Consider the following 26,743-nt stretch of genomic DNA (forward strand, 5'->3'; position numbering starts at 1 on the left):
TGTCAAAGAGCTGAAATTTATAAAGTGGAATTGCAGACCAAGTACCAAACTTTAGTGTTACAACGATTCAAGTGTCAGAAAATGCACGAAAGCCAGTAATGCAGCATGTCATTAGCTCCATACAAACACGACAACGTGACACATTCTCAGCAAGGTCCCATTCATTAATCACTTCCTGTCATTAGCATCAGTCACCAGACTAGAATTCAAGAAAATTAATAAAAGCATTAAGCACTGACATTTCATTCACAAACAAGTCAGCGCTAGGTGGTGAATTCACAGAATAAAGTCAACACAAGAACAAAAAGCAAACATACTGCCATTGTGAAACTGCCAACAACTACTGGCACAGCAGACACCGAGCTGAAAAAAGCTGTTTCTTTGCTTTTCTACTCACCACTGCACTGACAGTGAAGGACTGCAGCACTCCTATGAAGAAAGGCTGAGAGTGCTGAGGCTATTCAGGCTGGACAAGAGAAGGCTCCAGGAAGATCTTATAGCAGCCTTCCAGTATTTCAAGTGGGGTTTGAAGAGAGAGAGTGACTTGTTACACAACCAGATAGTGATAGGACAAGGGGGAATAGTTTTAAAGAGGGTAGATTTACATTAGATATTAGGAAAAACTCTTTTAACTTAGAAGATGGTGAGGCATTGGAACAGGTTGTCCACAATGAGCCATTGTGGATGCCTCAGTCCCACAAGTGTTCAATGCCAGGTTGGGGCTCTGGGGGGTTGAATCCAGAACATCTTTAGGGTTCCTTTTAACCCAAACCATTCTGTGACTTTCATATTAGGTTTTATTTATCTTCAAAAAGATTGTAGAACCATAAGTGTGCTTTTTTTTTTAATTTATTCTAATACAGTTCGACTATGAATTACAGGAAAATTGAGGTGGCCTTACAGTACAGTAGATGAAGAAATCACCTTATTCTAGTTTATCACAGGCAGTGTATAAACCCTCCATTTCGTCTTCAGTACCCAATTGCATATAAATTTGGCTTACCTGCCTTCTGACAGTCTCCTCTTCAATGAAATCTCACTCAGCACAGGGATCTCACATTTACAGAATTTCTCTTGAATCTCCCAAGAAAAACTGAAAACTCTTTAGAACACATGCATAAGAATTGCTTCACAGCCAACAAATCACCCATTAGCAGTGTCTGCATGCAGTTTTAGCCATCCACAGACACTGCTGTCAGCAAACTTAATATCCAAAGAGAAACTACTTGGTTTTGCTATTTTCCAGAAGACTAAGAAAACAAGCAAGCACAATGGCATTAAAAGGTGAGGCAAAGAAAATCTCCCACCTCGTAATTTTACTTCTGCTTGGATTAGCATGCCCACAGGAGTAAAAGTAGATGTCTATCTACCTTGCAGTTTTGGCATTTTTTGGTCAAAAAGCATTAAATGACAATCACCAACAGCATTATATGTTATTTAAAATGTGTGTAGATATCACCAGGTACCCCTTTTGGTCCCATTAGCAGCACTATGAGGAGAACTGAGATGTAGTATATAACTAGAAGAGATGAAAATTTGAAATGATGCAATCAAGGAAAGGATTTAATTTGTGTTTGTTGGGAATTCTTTCAGTTTTCTCCAAAAACACCAATACACTGAGTTTTTCAATTTATTCGTCAGTGACTTGGATAAAGGAGCGGATGCCTCCTCAGCAAGTTCACGGATGACACAAAGCTGGGAGGAGTGGCTGATACCCCAGAGGGCTGTGCAGCCCTTGAAAAGGACCTGGACAGGCTGGAGAGATGAGCAGGGAAGAACTGTCTAAAATCCAGCAAAGGCAAATGCAAGGTCCTGCACCTGGGCAGGAATAACCCCAGACAGCAGCACAGGCTGGGGACTGACCTGCTGGAGATGCCCCTGCTTGAGCAGGGAGCCTGAATCACCCACAGTGGGTCCTCCCAACCCAACCCATTCCATGATTCTGTGAACATGGAGACAAAAGACTTCCTCTGTGCTGGTGCTTCCCATGGCTACAGAATGGAAAAACTGAGGATCTATATTCGACTTCCAACACCAGACACCTTATGATCTACAGCGCAAGCAAGTGCAAACCTGTGAATCTAAACATTTCCTGATTTGGTCACACAGAGCTTAACATCCCTTCCCAACATAAAATAGTGTATCACCACTCAAAAAAATGGTCAGTAATTTTAGTGTTCTCTAGTAAGTACATATTTAATGGTATAAAGGTGTAAGACTTGCAAAAACATTTTAAGAGATAATACAAAAGCAGTTTTAGTAGGATTTTGAGAACATTCACAAGCATGTATAACCTTGTAGATTTAAGAACCTACACTGAGAACTGATGACATGGCCACACTTGATTTACACATACTAAAGCAAGAGTGATACTGAGATACCACATTGGCTATGATGTCCAGGAGAAAATGAGGTCTAATATACAAATAAAAAATAAAATCTGCATCAGCCCAGAGAAGCTTAACTGCACAATAACTGAAACACACACTGGTTCACAACATTTATTGCAACCTATTGCTTGAGATAAACCTGCTGTATGGTAGTAAACCCAAAGTACATCATATGAACCGAAAAAAAAAAAAAAAAAAGTACAGCACAAACCACATCTCTATAAAAGGTATGCAGTAGAGATGAACAGAGGCACGACTTTAGTCTTGTAAGTAAGAGCACAATGAAGATCCTGGTAACAGATAATGAAGGCAAATAAAAATCATACTACCAGTACTAAACATAAGTAAAAATCAGAGTAGCATTGTTGTATCTGTATACAAAGAATGCAGGGTCTTTTTAAACACCCTCTCTTCATTCTCTATGATCTGTAAACACAACTCTCCTAAACCATCTTCCCTCCGTACCTGAACTAGTATATAAAGATCTATACAGAATGTGCAAATCTAGTGTAAGTATTTTTAGGCTCTCTTCTTCAAACAGAAGAAATACAAGTTTAAAAACATTAACACCACAGATTCCCTCTATCCAGCCTCTGCAGAAAGACTTCAGTAGCAATACTGCCCAAGACATCCAAGCAAAACACTGGACTAAGAAATCCAGAAGAATCCATGAACAATAAATACAAACACATATGAACAAGGAAAACACAGTTATCAAGGGAAATTATTAACACTGGCAAATGAAAGTGAATTAGGACTCTTGTCAGCCTACAGCGGATCTGTTCCTAAAAAACCACTCACATGATTTAAGTAAACCTATGATGTTAACAGAAGTTCAATTACACTTTAGGTGGACAAGACTCATCAGCTTGTTCTCTAAGATGTGATATTTGGTAGTTACACGTCATGCTCCATGCTACTTAATAATGTCCTATAAATAAGTATTGCTAGACCAGGAAAGCAAACAGCCACACTGTTGGGTTATTTGCTACTGCTGCCTTTTCATGACCACTCCACAGATTCTTTCTGCAACAAACATTTTGTCCCTCATACCGATCTGCTACTGATTAATGTTTCTGAAAAAAAAATAAGTTAGACAAAAATATTAAAGTCTAGAGTGAGTATGGTACAATTTAGTCTTATATTAAGACTTCTAGCCCAAGAGTAATTTAAGAACAGTACCAGCCTGAGCAGAATGCAGTTCTAGAGCATTTAAAATACACAGGTGTTGAAACAGTCTGGATTTTACCAATGTTGGAAAGTGAACCAGAGACTAAAGAATTTATATATAAGTCTCAAGCATAGTCCAGAAGCTCAAGCAGTAACTAGAGTTCACTCCTTCCAGAAACTGCTTTACATGGTGTCATCTGCTTTTTTTTTTTTTGAGTGCAGATGTGAACTTCTTCAAATCTTCCACTCACACTAAGAGTGAGTATAATTAGTGCAAACAACACACAAGTTAATTCCATCTATAGCTTTCAAACAAAAAAAAAGGGGGAAAAAAGCTTCTTAGTGGTATCTACCATTTGTCTGACTATCTTCTGTGAAACAACTTACCCAGAAGGTCAGGCAAGAACACTGAATATCAATAGAGAGTCCTTTGGCCAGCACTTAAATAATTTCTGTTGCTGAGAAAAAATTACACTTCCTACATCTAGAAACAGACACAGAAGCCTTCTCTATGACAAGTACCTGGTGATCTCCATGCAACACTGATCTGGCTGCAAAGACTTTCAGGGAATTTTCTTTGTTTGTATAAATACTTACATGCAAGGCCAATTCACAACATTGCCACCCTAAGAAAGTACATTTTATTGTAAAACTTGATTTGTGGTGAACGTCCAAGAGTTGTCTAACAGTTCATTTGCAAGGCTGGAGTGTATTACAAAACTCACTACAAAAATCAGTTTCTATTCTTCATCTGAGGACTGAGAGGTTCAGTGTAGTTGCCACCACTGTAACAACATGGTTAAAGTCACTTTCTAGTAAATCAATATTGATGGGTAGGTACAGTCAGTCCACAGATACAAATGACTTCTACCCAGTGTAAGAGAACCTAGCAATAAGCCTCAAATATCAGACACATCAACTTCTTTAGTCATCAGTACTGAATTTCGTATGAATGTTGGGATTTTTGACCATGACAAGGTCAGGTGTCCAGTGTGTTGACTTCTTTGGAGCAGAAATAATGCACGACTATTGCATTAGGATATCGAGCAAATGCACTGTGAAGAGAACAAAACACAAACATCAGCTGTCAAGACAGTTTTCCATATCAAACAAGAGCATCCAAGTTGGCAGAATCAGAGAGACACATGATAGTGACAATTTTTTAAACTATACCATGAACATAATTAAAGAAAAAACAGACAAAAGAATTCTATGTATTTTTAAGAGGTTTTCTGGAGGTTTTTAAAATCTATTTTCATTTCTGTAAGCACACTTTACTTGGAAATCACTGGTAACAAGTTAAAGACTAGGGGACATGCTTGGCCTTCAAAATCTTGCTGAACTTAACAGCACTAGAAAAATTCTAAACAATCAAAACAATATTGTATATGCAAATTTCAATTCTGATGCTATATGCTGCATGTTATGAGCAAAAAATTTAATATGTGTAGCAATATTTAGTCTGATGTTTATTAAAATGTTTTGGGGAAAGAACCTTTCCCTATCATTGTTAATGCTACTGATATCTCAGAACAGCTCACATCAAGAAGAAAATAATGACTAAGTCATGTAGCATTTCCCTCCAGTTGAAAGACAAAAGAAAAAAACAAATGCAAATAAAATTTGTGTTCTATATTAACACAAAATTATCTACTAGGAATGGTAAAAGAAAAGTTCTCAGAATATTCTGAGTTGGAAGGGACCCACAAGGATGAGAGTCCAACTCTTAAGTAAACAGTTATCAGCACCATACTCTAACTGAGCTCATCTCAGTGTCACTGGCATCCAAATCACCAAGCAAATTAGTTCTGCTTTTAAACATCCTATTGCATGTAGAAAAACATATATCAGGCAGGAAGCCATAAAGCTATCAGATATAGAGAACTACACCTGTAACTTAGCTTATAATTCTTTATATCATCCTCTTTAATTCTATTAAGAAGCAGGTTCTTAGAAAAGCGGTGTTGTTAAAAAGTTTTCAAAATTCAGTATGAGGACTAATTTTGTGCCTTCTAGAGTTGTGAAGTAAGACTTCTTGGGAGTTTCTGAAGGTGTTTTATACTCCTTTGTTGAAAGGAGGATTAAACTCTTGCAGCAAATTCACTGACCAAAGCTTTAAAGCATTCCTAACCATCCAGCTAATGAATGTAATTTGTAATTCAAAGACTCTTCAAAAGGCTCCCTCATTCTCTCTGGCTATACATATATTCAGTTTTCCAACATTCTTAGTTTAAGTGTACCAGAACAATATTTGGTTCAGTTTACCCAGCTCTCTCACCTGTTACCTATCTTCTTTTTACAAACAGTGCACACCTTCTCCTCTGTAATAATGCACTTGACTTGCTGATGCAAGATCCGCTCCTCCTGGACCTAAAGAAGAATAAAAAAAACCCAAGCTGCTCAAAAAGCAATGCCACGCCTTGGTCTGATGAAACTGCAAACAATCACAACATGTAACTCTCAGTGGCTGTATCTACATTACCTAGTTGTGCAGCACAGAAGAAGCTGCACAACTTGGCAATGTCTGTGAAAAACTGTGAAAAAGACCAGGTGGTGCTGAACACCCAAAACCCACACTGTATGAATTGCAGGATTTTACTTTCACCTTGGTCTACAATTGAATGCCTTAAACCACTAAAGGAGGGTTAATGTGAACAACTGAACACCTTCCTCTGGTTCACTTAATTTTCCAAGCTGTCTGAGATGATTCTGCAGTGCACACCACAGCACAGTGAGTAAAAGAAAAACACTTCATCCAAACTAAAATGTATGTACACACCATCTACTGCAAAAAGGATGTTCAAGCCATATGGGTCCCATTTAATTTCAGCTGCATTACAGCACCATCTAGAGGACACCCATCCCTCATAAGAAACAGTAAATTTCAAAATTAATGTATTTTAAAACATTATTCCAATAAATAACAGGTGGTGGATGCTTACCCTCAGAAACTCTGCATGGAGAAGATTCTTGAGCACTTGATTAAATCTTTTCTTCTGAGCATTTTCTTCAAGTACTTTCTCTAAGAAGATTCGAATCTCACTAATCTGTGTATTTGCTGGGAGTAGGTTTATTGCCTGGAACAAAGTTTAAAATGTTAAAGAGGAATAGAAACCAAAACAGAATAGAAATTAACACACTTAGATTGACATAATCCATTCACTTCCCTACTCCAGTAGGCAAGATTACTTCTGCAATCTCCTGCCAACAGCACAAACTAAGTACTTACAGGTCTACCTTACCTTAGTGGTATCCAGTTTGCTGTGGTGCAGCTCCAAGACCTGCAGAGCAGCCTGCAGATTGGCTTGAGGCTCCAGCACCTCCATCTTGATGGGTCCCAGGCAATGAACACTGGGTGGGGAGAGATACATGCGGAGCAGGGACAGATACACCTGCAGCACACAAAAGGGAAATTCTAAAACCACTGCAGGTATCCACAACTGACAGTGCTGATAAGACCCAGCAATGGTATTTCTGTTGCAATTCTCAATAAAAAACATCCCATGATCATCTAGTAATTCCTAAATTCCAAGAGATTATACATAAATTCCCATACACTGCACAAACCCTGAAAAAGTCTATACAGAGCAAGAACTTCCAAGTCTCAAGTAAGATATGAATAGCTTTCTATTTCCTTACTGAACAAGAAGCTACTTACATCTTTGTTGCCATCTTTGTTTCTGTCGTAATGTTTATGGCAGTAGCTAGAAGAATCAACGGAGAAGAATCAAGTCATATACAGAACAGTTATAGGGCCCAAAGAATCATTTAAAGAAATTTAAATGCTCTGACTACTGAAGTCATCCAAGACACCCATTCAGTACATCTGATTCAGATCAATTCATCAACACAGCATTGCAGGATTACACCATTTACTTTGCATCACAATGCTGAGAGAAGCAAAGTTTTGTGCACATCTCCCACTTCCAATCAATTTAAAAAGCTTTAATGCAAAAGTCAAATTTAATTTAGCTGTGTAAGAAAAAGGGGGGAAAAAAGGTATTTCCAAACAACACATCACAGCATAAAAACCTGTGTGTAGATATAGCTAATTAGTGTGTCTGAATCACAAAAAGAAGCTGTTCATTAGTGCACACAGCATACTAGGACTGAATACCTCCAACAAGAATTTGCTGAAAACAGCTTTAAAAGCAACTATGGTTGAACAGGTCCCAGTGTTCAGATATACCTGCCAGTGTCGGATAATTCTATTTTTAGCTGAGTACTTCTGATTCACTCAGGAGGTTCCCTGGCACAAACACGTAGAAAAATGCTTAACCTTTACTAAAGGGGATTGTGAACATCTCTCCAAACAGAAAGGAAGCAAAACAACACAGAGGATCACAGACTATGGACAAGTGGAAAGTAGCAACTCATTGATGATGGTGATACTGCTCTAAAGCAAAATGACAGAAGAGCATGAAAAGGCAAACCTCAAGGGGAGGCAGCAGCATCTGTAATAAAGACCCCCAGAAGAGAGAGTTGATTGGGATTTTTTTTCAATAAAATGTGAAAACCCAGGAGATCCTGTTCATGCTCCACATATAGCAACATTTCACTACACATCCTATCCACACAGCATTCATCAAAATAAGTCTTGCAAAAATGCAAAAATATAAAGCAAGATAAAGAAATCCTTACTTTTCAGCCATGTTGGTGTCCTTCAAAATATGAACATAAATAAATAGAGCTTGCTCATGCTTCCCCATTCGACCCAAAAGCAGAGCACGTTCTTCTAGGAGACCTAGTGATAGGAGGAAGGATTAAATCAATAGCTACACAGAGAAATTACAAAATTAGTGACCAGACTAACAGAAGGAAATACTAATCTGTGCTCAGGCTAAAGTATAAGTTACACTGACACTGTAGGTCTACATTTCACAATAGTTTCAGAAATCTTTTATGAATTCTTAAGTGACCTTAAGAAACAACAACCTTCAGATCTATTGAGTAATTCAGAGTCATCACAAAATCAGGCTAAATAGCTGGGAAATGACACAAGATCTTAAGCCAACAGTTACAGGAATCCTGCAGAAACTGGGAAACCCAATTGTGCCAGCAAAAACAGAGTTAGTAAACACAGTGGCCTTCAACTACAGAGAGTCATCTTCTCTATTTCTAATGACCATGATTCTATGGTAAGTGAGGAAGCTGTACAATACAATAAGCTAGGGTTTAGTTAACCTTTGGAAACAGAACTCACCATCAAAGGGGAAGTCACTAATAAGTCGGCTAGGTTCATACCAGCTAGACTTCTCCAGAAAAAGAAGCAGCTTTTTCCGGTAATCCCCCAAGTCTCCTCCTTCCTCCCCAGCAGGCACTGGAGCTCTATCTATATGAAAGAAAACAACATAAGCTAAATTATTACAACTATTTCAGTACACTGGTACACAGAAGAAGATAAACAAATGATTATGAAGAGGAACTAAATGGTGATAGAACTGTTACATGTGTTGGGACTGCCTTGCACCTGCCAAACTAACTTCAGCTCCTAAAAACACATCACATGGCTGGTTAAAGCAACACTCAAGTTATTCAAAACTCTTCCCTACCCTTAACATGCAGAAATCAGGGAGCAGTAGCTGCCTTTCCACTTAATTATGAACAAAGTGTTGCTTGATCCCTTAAGATCTCTTGTGAGCCAATAAACTAGATTGCCCTACAAACCCACAACTTCTGTTTTCCAGTTCCCTCTGTCACTAAGGCTCCATATGCTGGATCTCAACAGGGAAGGATTACAACAAGAAATATGAAGGCTCCCCTGTGCCCTCCCATACCCTTGGTCCTCCCATCAAAAAAGGCTAAACATACCTGCAGGGAAAGAACTGAGATATTCTTTCATTAAGCCCTGCACTTTCTCACAGTACAGCTGGATCAGACAGTTGTGGAAGTCTGCACCGGTTTCTTCCCAGACATGAATGATGTGTTCCTGTAAATACATGTTAAGGCTCAGCTGCAGACATTTCCTCTGAGAATTAATTCTTTATAAGCAACAGTTACATGCTTGCCTTTACCAAGCTTGACTTCAGGATTTAGTGTATTTTAATTATGTTTTCTTTGCACAACTTTCAGCACAGATAGCATTCAGTGAGACAGCATCAGGCTCCAACTCTTGGAGAACTAAAATCTTACAGGTAACATTTTGTACTGAAGGCAAAATGCACTAGTAGAGATTGAGTTCTTACCAGGTAAGGAATAGTCAAGCTTTTAAAATTTTCTATCAAGAAATTGAGCACTTTGTCTCGTGGCAAAGCTTCTACTTCAGGGAGGTCTTCTGTAAATATCTGTTAAATAAAATTTTATTCAGATTGGTGATTCTTCTTTTAAGTGCCACAGTATATATTCTTTTAAGTGCCACTTCTTTTAAGTGCCATAAGTATATTTTTCTCTGAAGCCCATCATATCATGTATTTAAAGAATAAACAGAAGTATAAAAAACATCTGAGCAGATTATTTAGGCACTGAGAAGTTATTTCACATCTGAAAAGACTAACAAACATCCCCACTTCTGCCCTAGTGAACACTCTTCTCTTACAGAGCCCAACACCTCTCAAATACAGGGAATCAATTTTATAGGCAAATCAACATTTGACATTTAAATACTTAATTAGGTTCTTGTGCAAAAGCATGGCATCCATAACATGAAATCTTGTATCAAAGGTTCCTAGCTATTTATTATAAGGTGTTTCAAGAATGGAAAAGCATAAAAAAAAGTGAAAGACTGACCTGCTTTACCTACTGCTAACATTAGCACAGTACTGAACACAGAAAATACAAATTAGGTATTTAATTGGATTTAGCATTCATCAGCTTCTTACAATGAGTCATCTCAGTTCCATATACTGCACTAAGAATGTCAACAACAAGGTACCTCTTTCAATCACACCTACCTTCAGACCATCTTCAGGAAAATCTCTTAGCACCCAGACAGAGTAGGAAAATACCAAGTGCAAGTTCTCTGTGCCTGGAATACAAAAAGCAGCAGTGCTCAATGTTAAAATCCTAAATATCTATCTATTCACAACACAAGCAGATGCTTTCAGAGCCAGCAAAGCTTAATTTACAAGAAGAATCCAGTTGTTGCTCAAGTCAAGCTAATCACTCATTCCAAAGCCACAATTTCATTGCTTCACAAACATGATTTCAAACAGGAACAAAAATTAACCCAAATACTAAGTGTCACCAAATGTAAAAAATTCAGCCCAAACCAAGATTGGTTGCATTAATCACATTTCAAAAGTCTTTCCTTTCAACTTCTTTTTATTAGGGTAGAGAGACAGTGAACTTTTCACTTGTGTAAATTCCTTCAGTCCACTTTCAGTCTGTCAGTCTTATGATTTCCACAGCAAATGGCCAAATACTTTATTTATAACAAGTAGTAAAGCATCATAGTACTGGAGAAACTGGCATAGAAACTGCATGACAAGTAACAGCTTCTCAGATTTTAGCAAAATATAGGACATGCCCTTTTAAAAAGAACAGTAGAGTTGATGACTTAAAAAGACACACAAGGCTGGAGGCATTTCTAATTACCTGAGAACTACCTAATAATATTTCATTAAATGCCCAAAAATTGATAGAAAAGACTTGACTAAAGAAGATTTTCTACTTTACTCAGAATGATAAATCATCACTGGAAGAAAATTCAAATTACTATGGCTTATTTTCTCCCAATGGGTAACTTAATCAGAAATAAGGAATGTTTTCCAATAAGATATTTAAGTTTCAACAAAACTTGAATCCCTTGAGCTAATACTTGAAGGTTGCATTATACAAGAAACCAAACAAGGTAACACAGATACCCTCTTAGCTTGGCAGCCCCTAGAACACTGCCAAACAGTAGAATAACTAAGCCAAACAAGAATAAAAACCTCACAAAAATACTGCTCTTCTTCCCACTCACCCAAATGCTGCAGATATTGCACTGTCCTCTCATGACCCTTCAAAGGTGAGTTGGCTTTCTTTGACTGATCCACCAGTACCTGTAATGCTTTCAAAACAAAAGTTAATTCCTTTTTAACTGCTAGTTCCAACATGAACCACAAAAAAGTGCATTTTTCCTGTTACGCTACTGAAGACAAAACAAAGTTTTGTTTTGAACATACAAAATAAAAATTACCCAACTGTAACAGGAACAAAGACAGATTTAATCACAAGATCACAATTAAACAGCCTCTTCAGCATACTGCCTGCTCACTGGAGTCCAAACACATTACAAAGAATACATGCTTCTCTCCCAACCTGATACTTACCTTTCTCATGCAGACCTTTTTTCTCATACAGTATAATCAGCTCGCTGTATTTGTGTGCCTTCTTTAGTACATGCTCACTCTCCTCAATATGGCAGTGATTGTTCTCCAGACGTAGCAGGGGTGCCACCAGTGCTACATTTGTCTGCAAGCAAAAAGGGAGCACTTAAAACTTCCCTGAAAGGGCACCTTCTAAGTGTACAGTACTAAACACAAATTGGAAGTGGGGGCAAGAGAGGAAGGAAGCCTCACAGCCTAAGAAAAATAAGAAATTACACTTTAACATCTCACAGTAAGTAGGATGTTAATTTCCATAATTTTGAGGACAGAAAGAAAACAACACATCAAAGCTATTCCCCTTCAACAACAGAGGTCAGGCTTTGAAAAACATCCTAACAGCCAAGATCATACTTTCCTGCTTTTAACAGCACAAGTCAATAAAAGCATTAATTTGACCTTTCAAATACACAGCCACAGCCACTTTCTTTTGACAGAGGCAGCAACCAGGAACAGATACATCTGCCTCATTCCCTGAAAGAGCTTTCTGACCAGTTAATGCTCAGATTTTACACATTATTTCTAGAGCAAAGACAGTTGTATGAGCATTTCTGAAGCAGCTCCTTATCCTCCATCTTAAACGTTTCAGTCTGAAATTCCAACAGGGCTGGCATGGCAAAGCCTTTAGGTCAGACAGAAACTCACATGCAGGTAACACTTTAACAGGGTGGTATCAATGATTTGTAGCAGCTTCTTTTTGGATTTGATCGTGGGTGTTCCTTCCATGAGGGGTGAGGTACTGGACTGATGATCAGAATCATTTAGCTTCTTCACTAGCTGACTCCTTTTCTGCAGGACATCAAATGAAATTTTAACAAGAAAAGGCCATGGATTTCTACATCCCACCCATTATATAGAACCCACCAACTACAAAGACTAAATTAAGCCAATTTAATAACTTATCTTAATTAACTGTTTCCCAAAGAATTTTATTGTCACTAACTATTCAACACAAACTTTACAACCATATTTAGGTGTATATATTTGTTTTGTATATTTATAGTTTGGCAAAATGTCTGGAGTCTAGAGAACATATTAAGAAGGAAATTCTGTTAACCTGAACAGACAGTTTAGAGAGTCAAGAAACATTTAAAACATTTGGGAAACAATTTAGATTTTGTACTACTAGGCATAAAACCTATCCTCCTTCAGGCACAAGTTTCATTGCACTGTAGTATGGATGGCAACCAAACAATTCAGGTTCCAGTTTTAACAAAATAAATAGGGCAGGAACTTACAATGTCATTGATTCCCATTCCACCTTTTACTGCATGCCCTCAACCTATCTCCTGGACAGAGTGCCCTTAATAATAATCATTGAACAACAACAACAACAAAAAAAAAATTAAGTGCTCAAGTCCTCTTCAGTAGGACACTAGAAATAAAGTACTGAGCTTGTATTCAGATCCAATCCATAAGGAAATTTTGTCCAGTCACACGTGATTTTATCCAGGTATCCGTGGGGTATCTCATGTGTTCCACTTCCCCTGCTCACTCAGCAGCTGCTGCCTTATTTTCCAGCCATGAAGACAGCCCATTAAGGCTAGCATGACAGAGCTGGATGAGGTGCACTGCTGCCTGCACATCAAAGTTAACTAACAAAGCACACTAGAACTAAACAACCCTGCTCTAAAACCAGGTAGAGGAGCACTCACTTGAGTTAGGTAGTCTATCAGAGCTAAATGTGCCTTCTCCAGCTCTGCCCCAGAAAGCCCTGGCAGGGGGTTGGGATACTGTAGCTGTTTCCTGTAATCTGTGGGCAGGAGGTCAGGATACAGACCCATCACATGAGTGGGATCTATGCAAAAAATAACTGGTATTAGTAACCATTCACATTACTTTTGCAAACTTAGAGCAAGCTTATCTTTCTAACAGAGCAGTCTGCAGTCTACTTGTACATCCACAAGGTTCTGGAGCCTAATCAAAATTTGCTCATTACAGAAAAAAAGCTATAGCAATGCAAAAGAAGCAAGAGTAAAACTTATTTCTGAGTCCAAGCACAGGCACTGCCAACCTGTGCACTTGGCACACTTTAAGGACAAGCCATTATCACAATTTTACTGCTCTTCTTGCAGAATCCTAGCATTAGCCACTCTGGCAGTAAGGCAGGATTTCTAGGTACAAGAAATGTTTTAAGACAAGATTTACTGTAGTTTTGAAATAAGAACTAAATAATACCATCTGTAACTATTGCACGCTCGTTTTCACAGTTTAGGCAAATTCAAAATTACTATCCTCTAATTCAAGCTCAAAATACTTTGAGTTTTTAGTCCTTGTTTTTCACTGCAGTTTTCCAAAGTAAAAATTATGTGTCATGAAAATACATTCCAGGTTTAAATACACGAGAGGTTTGTAAAAAGAATCTCACTCTTAAGCACTATTCCACAGCACAGTTTAGTCTTCAAGCATTCTTCCAGCAGCCCTAGTATGACCTAGTGTCAGATTACTGTGACTTCCAAAAGCACAGGAGAGTTTCCTGGTTTCAGCATCTTGGGTAAACCAAGAGTTAAGGGTCCTCATGTGAGTCTAACCATTTTGAAAATCTACAGATGTTTCTTTTTTTTTTTTTTCAAGGTACAAGTAAGCTTTTAGCAGCTGCTGAAACATTCGACTTCAGTGGGTCTGTACACATGCTGTGCATGCTTTTGAGTACCCTTGAATACAAATATATTCTGTAAAAATGGGCAAAGTCCTGACCTGACTTAATTTACTAAGTGTAGTTAAGTATTTAATTGTACTTAATTGTGTAGTTAATTAAGTTAAGTAACTAACCACAAGCTACACCAAAAAAATAACTCAATAACTGCCCAGGCTATTTGCTGTTCACAGAGGACTGATGTGCACAAGATAGCACTGTTTTAAATGAAAACAAAACAGAAAACAAACAAAAAACCCCTTAAAACAGCCAGTGAACTGATTTCATTCCTCCTGACTTAAGTGATTCAATGCCAACCCAAGCACCTACCTGTACCAAGCTTGGCAAAAACTTGCATGGATTCATCAAAACGCTTCTGGCAGAAAAGGTTGAAGGCAAAAAGGTTCTTTATGTGGTGAATTTGTTGTCGCTTCTCACTATCTGAATCATCTTTCATTTCCTGCATAGATACAAATTAACATTTAAAAAATCTCAGGCCTTGTATATGAGAGAGAAACACTCTAGAGAGCTAAAGGAGCATTATCCTGTGGAGAGAGTAGGAAGAAAAAAGAATCTCTCAAAGTGAACACTGATGGTGCCTGTCTATGCATACTGTGTTACTGAGATAACCTGGAAGGTCTGAAAGCTACCTCTGGTTACCTGTATATCTGATCCCTCACAGAAAAATCTCTCTTCACTCATTTGCCTTTTCAAATTGTTTCTTCCAAGTCAGCAATTCAAAATGCAGTTAAGGAGAGTTTCCAGGAAAAAAAAAAATCTTCACACACTATGAAGGCAGTAATTAAATATACTGCATCAGTGTCTCTAACAAATTATTGCATCAGCAGTAATATTAGCCCCAAAAAAAGGTCATGTGACAAAACTCACAACTCTAAAATACACTGTTTACAGGCAGTCTGAAGACTCTGAAGCTCAAATTATTTCAAATTATAAAAGAAGGTAACCTATTAAACAGCTAAGAGATACCATCTTGCAAGGTTATCACAAGATGATTTCTCAAAATCTATGCCACAGTAGATCAATATGGAATAAAGACAGCACAAAACTAAAACTTCAGTTAAAGAAGTCTACCAGTTTGTGCAAAGGGGACAGTTGAGAGGTTACACTGACTGACTGATTAGTGGACTCACTACAGTTATGAAGATAGCAAACATCCTTTTGTGTACTTCTGCACAATTTCATCCACTGCAAACTCAAGTTTTTGAGTACTTACTGCCAACTGCAAAGCCAACTCAAACTGTTTATCCTGCAGAAGCTGCTGGATCTGTGTGGCTATGGACACCGGAATGAGCCTCCAAACAAAGTGATTACTTGCCACATATATAATGTTTGTGCTGTAAACAAGACAAAAAAAGCTAATTATTAAGTTTCAGTGCTCAGAAAGAAGCAATATGCAATCTTAAAAGAAACCCAACCCAATAACACAAACACGTATCAATCCATGAGCAACCCGGAGCATTACTGCAAAGCAAAAAGAATACTGTATCTTCAGTGTCACAAATTCTTAAAGACCCCCAACTCCATCATTTTTTCCTCAAGGTGTGGCCTCCACCCATCTCCATAAAAACCCAACAGATGGCTTCAGTGCTACATCCTAAGGCCAGAGTTAGAAAAGCTGCTCTTTTCCCAGTTTTTCAGAGTGCTACAAACAGCCAGCCAGCCTGAGAGCAGTGATAATGGGTGTATCAATACCCTCCAGAGGTGATGAAGCGTGGCCTCTGCAGCTCGATGCTCTGCACCAGCAGCCGGGGCTCGAAAGTGCGGATCTCCACGTACCTGGGCAGCACGGCAATGATGTAGGGAGGCTGGTGCTCTATTCATGAAACAAGTGAAACATTTCAGTTCTCAAGCATTCCTTGAAACAAGCTGTGACTTAAGGCTTCTCTTCAATTTTTCATCCCCTTGAAATGTGCCCCTTTTTCATATTCAGAAGAAAACTCAGTGCCCGACACTGACAGCAATTTGCTAACAGACTGCTACCAAGCCTTTTGCTCATCATAAGGAAATTCTAAGGCACCCAGGTGCCCAAAACTACAGTGCTTTAACACACTACCTTCCCCTTCAGATCCTGTCCCTTTATAAAAGACGTGGAACACACTTATTTTATAAGGAGACCCACAGACCACAAGCAAAGAAGGCTAAGAAGCAAAAACAAATGCGTGAAACCTTCCCCAGAGTACAACACAGAATACTGTAGAAACTCTCACACTCAAAATACTGCAAACATAATGATTTTATCACACACACAAGAGTAAATAAATAAACTTAAACCAAATACAAACTGCTACTTCTCACCCATGGCTATAGGAATATCTGTCCAATTCAAGGCACATTTCTGAGTACAGACCCCTTCCTCATTAAGAACAACCGTTAGATCATCTTGGCCAACTGCAACTTTTCCATCTGCTACAGGAGCTACCAGTGGTTCCAGCTGCTTCCCTGTGGGAAACAGTTCTTTGATGGAGCCTTTTCCATCCACCTAGGATAATAAAGAACATTAAAAATTTTAAAAAGTGTTTTTCAAAATAACCTTTTCTTCAAAGTTGCGTAAGACTAACGCAAAAACCGCTAGAGGGATTTTGTAGCCCAGGCTAATCACTAACAAGACAATAAAAATTTAAAGAGAATCAATAAAAGTATCTGCACATTATAATTTATCCTGCTTAGGATGATTCTGAAATAAAAAAAATATTACATTTATGTCTGAGATGATTGTAGTAGCTAACCACATCATGCATACGTATTTATAAAATGCATAATAGCAGAGCAGCAAAATCAGCTGAAGTGTCCAAATGTTTCATTTAGGCCAAAACTTTTAACACTATTTTCTTCAGGCATGAATGCACACTGCCACTTAAAAAAAAAAAGAAAAACCCTAACTAAAAGCCTAGAAACATGCCTAGCCATTTTCCTTTTCCCACCCATTATTTTGGCCATATGCTATAGCAGGAACTGAACTTACACATAAAACTGCTGCTTCATGACCTGATGCAACAACCAAAACCCAAGAGAATCTTTCTTCAACTCCAGCCACACATTCCTGCTGCTTCCCTTGCATTACAGCTCACACATGTAATAAATCAACAGCTAGCCACCAGAAAACAACAACATAAAAACCATGTACTTTTCCTGCCTATTTAGTAAAATTAAGTTATTTAAGGACAGGTTAGTCAAGCACCAGAGCCAACTCAAAGTAAACACTTGGACAGCTGGTCTCCACCCTGGTTGCTTGAGCAGCTGCACAACTACTCCTATCAGTAGAATGGCAGGAATCAACATTTAGGAGAAAGACACCCTTTCTTTTGTGAGCAGCATCAGCTTTGAGTGCCTGTAAAAATGATGTGTGGTTTTCCTTTTAATTACAGATCAGTGTTGCTACCCTTTTATGTACATCTTCATCTTATTTTCCTATAATATCTGCAGAAGCCAATTGTAAAGGCAGAAAAAATAATCAACTAGGCTGCAAATGAAGTCTAAGTAGAAACTGCAATATTAAATTAACAGTAAATTCAGAGACTTTCAAACTGTAACAGTTCAGCTAGAGAATGAAAAATGAAAAAATGGTCAAGCTTCACTGTATGCCAGATGAGTTATTCTTGGTCTCTTTGTCCTTTCAGAGCTCATTTCTTAATAAGTTAAATAAAATGCAAACTGAGCTTACACAGACTGTTGCCAAAACAAAATGTATCTTCTCCAATTCCTTTTTTCTGCAAGAGCTGCAAACACTGGTCTCAACAGCAACAAACAGATCACTTCCTGACAAACATCCATTTAAAAGGACAGGCTTACACTGCCCTTTCCAAAACCACAAATAGCAGGAGTACCAGATGCTGTTTTTCATAAGAGCTAAATGTTTTTCATGCTAGCTGAATTCCTGGGCACAGGAGCAGCCTCCATAGTGTCTACTGCTACCCAAATCTTCTTAAAACACTTTTACACAGCCCCATCTTACCCGTATCAGGTAATAGTCCCTCTTGAAGCCTACACAGATGGAGTTTTCACACCAGGCCATAGACTTGGGTACATCAGGTACACTGAAGTCTCCCTGAGGGAAACAGGTTAAACTGGTTGTTAGGAACAAAAAGCAAAAGTCCAATCTGGCAACACAGTGTAACAGGCTGCTCTCTCATGCACATCATGCTCCCCAGCATCTACTGCTCAAGGAGTGGCAGTACTCAGCAAAAAGGCTAGAGACTCATGTGCAGTAGAGAGATGTGCCCTGAGTTAGCTGATAATCTTCTAGTAGAAAATTTTCTAGTAAAGCATTGAAAAACTCTCTACCACCTCAATTAGTTATTTTTTTCTCATTCCAGTATTCACACCTGTAGCTCTCTACACTTGTCAGTAACTATCTTCTGACTTACAGACATGCTTGAAAAACTTCAAGTAGAAGTGCACCCACTTCCATAATGTTTTTGTAAAGTATGCATGCTACTACATTTCATTGACTTAAAGGTCAAGTACTTAAAACTGTACTACAATCAGAACATTAAAATATAGGACACAGCCCTTACTTTGATTATAACTTATGAGAGTGTATTAATGCCATTAACTGTGATTTCAGACATTTTCACTTCTATTTGCTGTTTCATTGTTAAATCATTGCAGAACCAACCATCAATGCTTTGGAAGTCAGCAGTGCCTCTGAGTAACAGGGACTGCATGGCAAGCAGAGAAGAGTAATTCCCCTCCCTGCTGAGACATCCTGGCTACAGCAAGAGCACAACTCACCTGCAGCTCATGGAACTCTCTGTCCTTCCAAAAATAAAGCTGCAGCTTCTTACGCACGGCCACACACATCCTCAGCACCTCTTCCCCTGAATCTGACTGCTGTGCAAACAGACAGGCATAACTCACAGAGGTAAAGAAGGAAAGACAAGGCCAAAAGAGCCTCTGCTAGAAGCAAAGCTGCCCACTGCACAGCAGCTTTCTTCATCCATGTCAGAAGAGCATTCCTTAAAAAAGGGAAGCGTGGGAGGGGGAGGAAGGTGGTGGGAGAGGGGGCAGGATACTTAAAAATGAACTTTGACAGGGATTGTGACATCAAGGAAATAAAAAAAAATACAAGAGCACCAAAGGCATACACACACACACAAACAAAAGATAAGTAGAGAGCTATCAGTCTAACCCTGAAACTAGGATAAATAGCTGGAACTCTGCAATACTGTAGAGGTGAGGAAATGGAACAACACAAAGAATGTGCTACACTAACAGATAAAACCATGAAAAATCTAATATTCTAACCCGTTGGAGAAGTTTTTTGACAATAAATACTAGGAAAGCTAAGTGCCTTGACACACAAACAACTTTGCAATGACCAGATGTAAAGGTGCTTTAAAAGACACTGGTTTCCATGTCTAGAAAATCCCAAGTACTTCCTAGAAAATATTTAACACGAAGCTCCAATGGGGCAAAAAGATAAAAAAATTATGAAGAGCACTAAACCATCTTTTCTGTTTATGAAAAAGGTGTCTGAACAGCATGGGCTAAGAAACTCACTTGAATAGAAATTAGTCACTTAATGAACCAGAGCATATGAACAGAGAACTGCTACACCTTACAGAATCATTTTAGGGCTTGAATCTACACAACTGCTCTAGGACTCATTGGGCCAATAAAGAGAAACAAAAATGTTAAAAAAAAAAAAACAAAACAGTGATAGAATTGCTTGCAAAAGGATACCACAATCAGCTAGTACACTGGCAATGTCAGGAAAGAAAATGGCTTTTACATTAAGGGACCTTTCAAAAAGAAGAGTCAAAGTTAGTATAGGACAAAAACGCTTTGAAGTCTTTTATCAAAAGCTCTGTATCAAAAGCTACAATCACAACAGGCACAGGAAAATACCTTGTGAAGCAGAGCAAGAAAAATAATTAAAAACTGTTGCCTTAAGTACCTGCAGTAGGTATTAATTTTAAGAAGCACTAGTATCCAAGAAATTTTCATCTGACACAAAATTAACAAACCTAATCTATACAGCCATGTAATAAAGGAATTCTTATTACAAAGAGAAAGGAGAACTGTGCAGCTGTATTCCTCCCCTTACCTGGAGATCACAGGTGAAGAGAGATGCACCTTTTGCCTTTGAAATTGTGGTGATTTGTTGAAATGTCAACAGGTCATGGACGTAAATGTTATTTTCTGTTTTAAACAAAATTCCAATTATTATTTAATATTTAATACATGTAAAGTCATTGCTAATTCAAACATGTTACTGTATTTTATGTTTATATAAAAATAATTTGTGGAACTAAGAGCAGCAAGAAAGGAAAGTAAGTGCTCTCCCAAAAGCTAAAAAATGCTAAGGCACATACAAACACAATAAATGCAGAAAACAAGATTAACTTCAGCACTGGCAAAACTACAGAAAGGTACTGCTAACAAAGCAGGGGAAGGCAGAGTGGAAGGAACAGCAAGCAGGGCAGAACAGAGCAAGTTCAGGACAGAAGATTGCATGAACAAAGATAATTTTGAACTGGCTCTTGAAATTAGTGGAAAGTGAACAGCTGAAAATGTAGGGTAGTGTGGTCAAGTTTTTGTATGCATGAGGATGCAAGCAGCAGAAATCTAAATATGCTGGAGCTGGAAGAGCTGGGATCTGGAGATCATAAAGAAAGGAGTAGTAACATATGCAAAAAAAGACATTAGAAGATCCTAAGTTAAAGCAAGCCAGAGCCAAGCAAACTTAAATATTCCACAAAACATTAAAAGATCACATCTGCATATAAAGCGAATTTGGTACAATATATCAAATTTGATATATATATATATCAAATGTAGTCAGAAGCTTCAGTTCCTATTATACACTACACACACATAGACATGCATGCATATATGTGCACATACAGATGCCAATACAAACTCTATTTTACACAGACACTTTAGAGCATGCATGCACTCCTTCATTCCTAATCACAAATCACCATTAATGCCTTTTCTCCAAGTTGGCAAAGCTGCTTCTCAATCCATACTGCTTAATGCTTCCTCTGCAAAATGCAGAGCTCAGTTCTACAAAATGACTTCTCAACAGCCAGACTACTATGCAGATGTGTGGAAAGAGTGCTAAATTCAGACAATTGCATCAAGAAGAACTCATTAAATATGAAACACTTTTCTTCACTTACCTAATAGACTGACCAAAATTTTAAACTGAGAAACAACATGGATCTGAAAAGGAGAAAGCTGTTAGTGACTCCATTCATAAACTAAAACAGTGAGCAAGGCTTGATTATAGACAGCCTAAAAAAATCTCAAAATAATGAGAACAGTAAGGCAGTTTCCCATGCACAACCTTCCTTCAGCCATTGCAACACTTTTCAGTTACACTCACTTTTTACAAGCTGGCACACAGCACTTGCAACCTAAGCTAGTAAACAATGGTATTTTACTAGTAGTACAAAAATTACATGGAGTATTTCATCCTGAAACAGGATGCATATCTTTCGGGTGTTTTTCCTGGAATTAATATAATCATTGAGTACAAGTTCTCAAATAAAAAAAAATAAAAAAAAAAAAAAGGCAGCACAATTGGCAGTTACTTTACTTCTACATTTCACATAAGTGGAATTACAATCACATTCCTATAGGATACCATCTGAGAGTCAAATAATACATTGCAGTCTGTTGATGTATTACCATCATTTTTACAAATATTCTCAGTCAGAACAACAGAGGATACATTGCTAACAAAACAAACCTTCAAGTTCCAATTCTTTGGTTTCTGCTTTAGCAATCAAACCAAGCTTATTCCTGTTATGGGAAGAGTGGGCAAAAACATCTAGCTGCTACAGGTTAAAGAAAATCTATGGCTTTGGGAAATTTTTTTGTTAAGTACAGAAGAAATTGCAGATGTACATTTGGTGTTTCATTTATTGGTTGAAAACTTTCCCCACATCAAGAAGATGGCATTTCTTACCTGCTGAATCTTCTTTGAGAAGTTCTTGTTGGATTTCTCCAGTGTCACTTCAAACCTATTGCAACCTACCAGAAAGATTGGAGACTTTATAAACTGAAGTTTTATAAACTGAAGTAGCTCATAACTGTGTATATATTACACTAAGTAAATTACAAATAATTATGAAAGCAAACTTGGCCACTTAACACTGGAAGAATGACACTAACATATCTGTGCTAATTTTTACATCTCACCTACAAAGTCAGGTGAAAATGTAAAATACACTTCTTGTACCCAGCTGAGGGCCTCAAAAGCAGTTACATTTCTGCCTTGCCCAAGTTTTACATCACAAGCATTATATTTAAGTAATTTGAAACCTAGAGATACAGAAATACCAATAAAGACTTCATTCATACCAATCAAATATCAGCAACTTTAATTTCTAGGGTGCACATCACTGCAAAATAGACAAGGAATAAACAATACACCACAAAGGTTTAAAAGGAGTTTTAGGGTGAAAGACTTACAGACACTTTCTGATGACATAACCTCTCCTGGCATTGATGCAAAAAAGGGGGAGAAATTTACCATGTGAGATAAGACACTAACAACTCAAGACTAGCATGTTCCAATTGGACAAACATCTTGCAAGTTTCAGAAAAATCAAGCTGAATTCACTCTCTAGAATCCAAGTAGATATAAATTAATTTATTTCCAGCAGCTGATGGAAACTCACACTTGGTGTTTACTTTCCTGTGCCATGCTACAAAATATTACTGCATTCAATAACATCAGTTTCTACATAATAGCAGGCCATGTGAAATACAAACCTCTCTAGTGAAAATCGATTTTAACTACAGCAAAAATAGAATAGCTGTATTTGTGGCATTCCTAGAATAGACTATAAGCACTTAGCACTGTCAAAGAGGCAGGGAAAGAGTAAATACCCAACAAAACTATTTATCCCTCTTCCCCACTCATGATGCTCATAGACCCACTGAATAGATTTGCTCTCTCAATAATCCAGTCTCTCATTAAAAGATGACACACATCAAAACTCTGGCAACTCACACACTGCACTGCTTTTACACCATATTCATAAAAATTACAGCCACTAATTATAAATTTAAACACAGAGAAAAATGAAATAAAACCTATTTTACATACATGAAATTCTATATAGGAAAAAAATCAGCAATCAATCACACTAGTGTTAAAATTAGTACAGCCTCTAAAAGTGCAGGAAATAAAAATAACAATCAACTTTTTGGTGCCATTCTTAAAATCAGCTTACCTACGTCTTTCTTGATCCTGTAAAGCAGAAGATGCCCTTGTTTGGTACCAACAAGGAGCCATTCCTCTACAGAGACAGAAAAGAAAGAGTTTAATTAGTTCAACAAATACTGCCCTTCACAGCTGTGCTGGTTTTGGCTGGGGCAGAGTTAATTTTCTTCAGTGCTTATTACGGGGCTTTGTTACATTTATCAGAACATTTGGAAACTTGCTTCAAACACCAAAAAGGACTCTCTGTAGTGACTATACAGGTCTCCTATCATCTCTCCAGTGGAAGTGCACAGAAGTAACTTCAACTGTCAGGACAGCCAAAGATCAGGCAGTAAAACAGAATAAACAGCCTGGCCACCACATTCCACCAGTTCATATAAAAGTAAAGAAGCAAACTATTCATCTTGTGTGCAACCAAACAAAGCAATAAACTACTGCTCAGACATTATTAACTCTCAGAGAGGACAGTGCTATATAATGAGAAGTACTGTCAGGAAGAAAAACAAGGAGTTTATGTGGGTTTGATTGTTAGTTTTTAAAGTCAGGCTTTTAAAATGTCTCTCTGGAATAGTCAGCTCTGTTTGGAAGGACAGTGGTGGATTTGCTTAGGTAACATTTGGATTGGTTGGACAACCAAGAATCATTCAAGATTTATAAAAAAGGGCCTTTGTATACAAATTCAGTGGCACAGTTTCAGACTCTCTTCTTCACAGCATTTACACCATACAAAAAACACAGAATCTTTACAGGCTCATGAAATATGACTGAATCTCTTCCTCAGTGAATATCATATAGGAAAGCAGTATACATGAATATTTCCTTCTACATCTAGTACTTCCTCATCACCAAAGAAATTTGCATTTTAATAAAATCTTATTTCCTGCAAGACCTTTCTTCTACTACTTGGTAGAAATACTGTAGAGACAGAATCACACATCTTTTGTACAAAACCATACGGCTGTAACTCTGTATGTTTAGGCTTTTTCCCTAGTTCAGCAAAATCAGTATTTTCAAAGAGAGGAAAAGACAAAAGCTGCATTGCAGAATAAACTGTTTTCACATCCTTTCCAGTACATAACTCCATCAACCCGTGTATAACAGAAGCATCATCGTTCAGGTTATAATTCTTGACACAATTAATCGGGGTCACAGTTCCACAGCATGGAGCTATTTAAATTGCCGGTTTGGCACGATGGCACCTGCTCGCAGCTGTGAAAAGCCTTACCAAGCCTCATCATTAGGACAGCTGCTGCAGTCACCTGACCCAAATCTTGACTCTCAAATATGCCCAAAAATATAACCCACAATTATATATCACTAACGCGTGAAACATATTCGAAGTGTAAGACGGCAACACATCACCGGCTCTCCAAACTGAGTCTAAGTGAAAATATAGGGATTGCTGTTTTAGCAAGAAAGGAGGCAGCGCGCGGTTACAGCCCCGGGAGTCCCGGCAGCCTCCGGCACAGCCGGGCGGGCAGGGCAGGGCAGGGCCCGGCAGCGGAGCCACGGCAGAGGCTCCGGAGCCCGGCCCGGCCCGGGGGCGGCAGGACCGCGGACAACCAGGGCTCCGCAGGGCCCCCAGCCCGCCGCAGGGCAGGGAGGGCAGGGCAGGGCAGGGCAGGGCTGGGCGCGGCAGCCGCACGAACGCCGCCCGGGACGGGAGAGCGGAGCCCCCCGGGGCTGCGGCGCGGCCCCTCGCTCACCCCAGGCCGCCAGACAGTCGATCTGCAGCGGCAGCTTCTCCAGGATCGGCACATGCTCGAAGGCGTCGTGCATGGCGGCGGCTCCTCCGGCCCAGGCAGAGCCGGCAGCGGCGGCGCGGGGGAACGGCCCCGACGGGAACGGCCCCGCGCCCACGGCTCCCGCCCCTTCCGCCGCCGCTTCCGCACCGCGGCTCCGCCCCCTGCCCCGGCACCGCCCCGCTGGCACCGCCCCGCCCGCTGGTGCCGGCACCGGAGCGCTGGCCCTGTGCGGGGCTGTTCCACCCGGAGCGACGCCCTGCGCCAGCGTCAAACAGCCCGCCCCGGGGAGCTCGGGCGTGAACGGCGAACGCGGGGCGCACGGCACCGAGGGGACCCTGATATAACCCTTGTGCGTCTTCATACACGGGCTGTAGGAGACACTCGTCTGCCCAAAACGTCACTACGGTAGGTGTCCGGTTGTCACTGGCTACCATAAACCAGAGAAAGTAGGGAAGTCACCCGGGATGCAACGACAAAATTGACTTGCATCACCTGCGGCAGCCAGATGAGAACAGCGAGGCGTATCTTGCAAGCAAATGTCTACTTTTTAGGTCGTAAGTTTTACTTTAACGAACTTATCCTATACACTTGGCCAGTGAATTTCAGTCTCCAAGAAGAAACCTTTCTTGTTAGCTTGTCCTTTCCAGAACCGGCTACGGTTGCATTTATGTTTGTCCTGGAGAGGTGCAGCATTCACAATCGCTGACCTAGAAACTAAACCAAACTCAAAAAGCACATGGTACAAAATTCTTCAAGCATCTTTACTAACAAAGACCAGTTTTAGAAAACAGGGACTGAGGATGCTCTGTGCTAGAAGATCAATAGGAGAACAAGCGTGGCATTCTTGCGTCCAACTTCTTTCCTGCTCAGGAACGAATATTTTGTGCTAATGCACAAAACTCTGTTAAGTCAGATCTCCCTTCACAGATAGCAAAACTGCAAAGTGCCAAAGGTGTTATGGCTCAGGCAGATAGCTGGTGTTTGTAATCAAGGATTCCCACAAAAGGAAAAGGAACGTGGCATCAATTAATGAAAGGAAATGTGGGTAATAACGACTTCACGTGGTTGTAGTCCAGGGAGCCAATGATTTGTGAAGCATTACCCTCTTTAGACTTTTAAGATGTAGCATACAGCATGTAATGCCATATAAAGTGAACACAAGGACAAACAAAGCCCACAGACTCACACAGCCCTACATCTGCAGAATAAGATAAACATAACCTTCCCTAGGTCTTGTGATCCTGACTCACTCTGTGCCTATCAAGCCTCTTGCATTTCTTTACCAGGGCATGTGATCT

General features: G+C 39.2%; 1 protein-coding gene across 1 annotated transcript; it reads right to left on the minus strand.

The window, feature by feature from the left end:
• Positions 1 to 4,169: 4,169 nt before the first annotated feature.
• VPS39 (VPS39 subunit of HOPS complex) lies at positions 4,170 to 25,604 on the minus strand. The gene is made up of 25 exons (XM_079309179.1): positions 25,407 to 25,604; positions 23,711 to 23,776; positions 22,438 to 22,502; positions 21,647 to 21,689; positions 20,569 to 20,663; positions 19,254 to 19,352; positions 18,475 to 18,567; positions 16,818 to 17,001; positions 16,215 to 16,335; positions 15,736 to 15,856; positions 14,832 to 14,961; positions 13,522 to 13,664; positions 12,512 to 12,655; positions 11,813 to 11,954; positions 11,464 to 11,550; positions 10,451 to 10,524; positions 9,746 to 9,844; positions 9,372 to 9,489; positions 8,764 to 8,892; positions 8,202 to 8,304; positions 7,219 to 7,264; positions 6,803 to 6,952; positions 6,503 to 6,637; positions 5,839 to 5,930; positions 4,170 to 4,615 (listed from the first exon to the last, which is right to left on the minus strand). Exons 1-25 carry the CDS (start codon positions 25,477 to 25,479, stop codon positions 4,540 to 4,542), a joined length of 2,628 nt encoding a protein of 875 aa, XP_079165305.1. The 5' UTR covers positions 25,480 to 25,604; the 3' UTR covers positions 4,170 to 4,539.
• Positions 25,605 to 26,743: the final 1,139 nt, after the last annotated feature.

Source organism: Erithacus rubecula (genome assembly GCF_903797595.1).
Source record: "Erithacus rubecula genome assembly, chromosome: 6".
NCBI lineage: Eukaryota > Metazoa > Chordata > Aves > Passeriformes > Muscicapidae > Erithacus > Erithacus rubecula.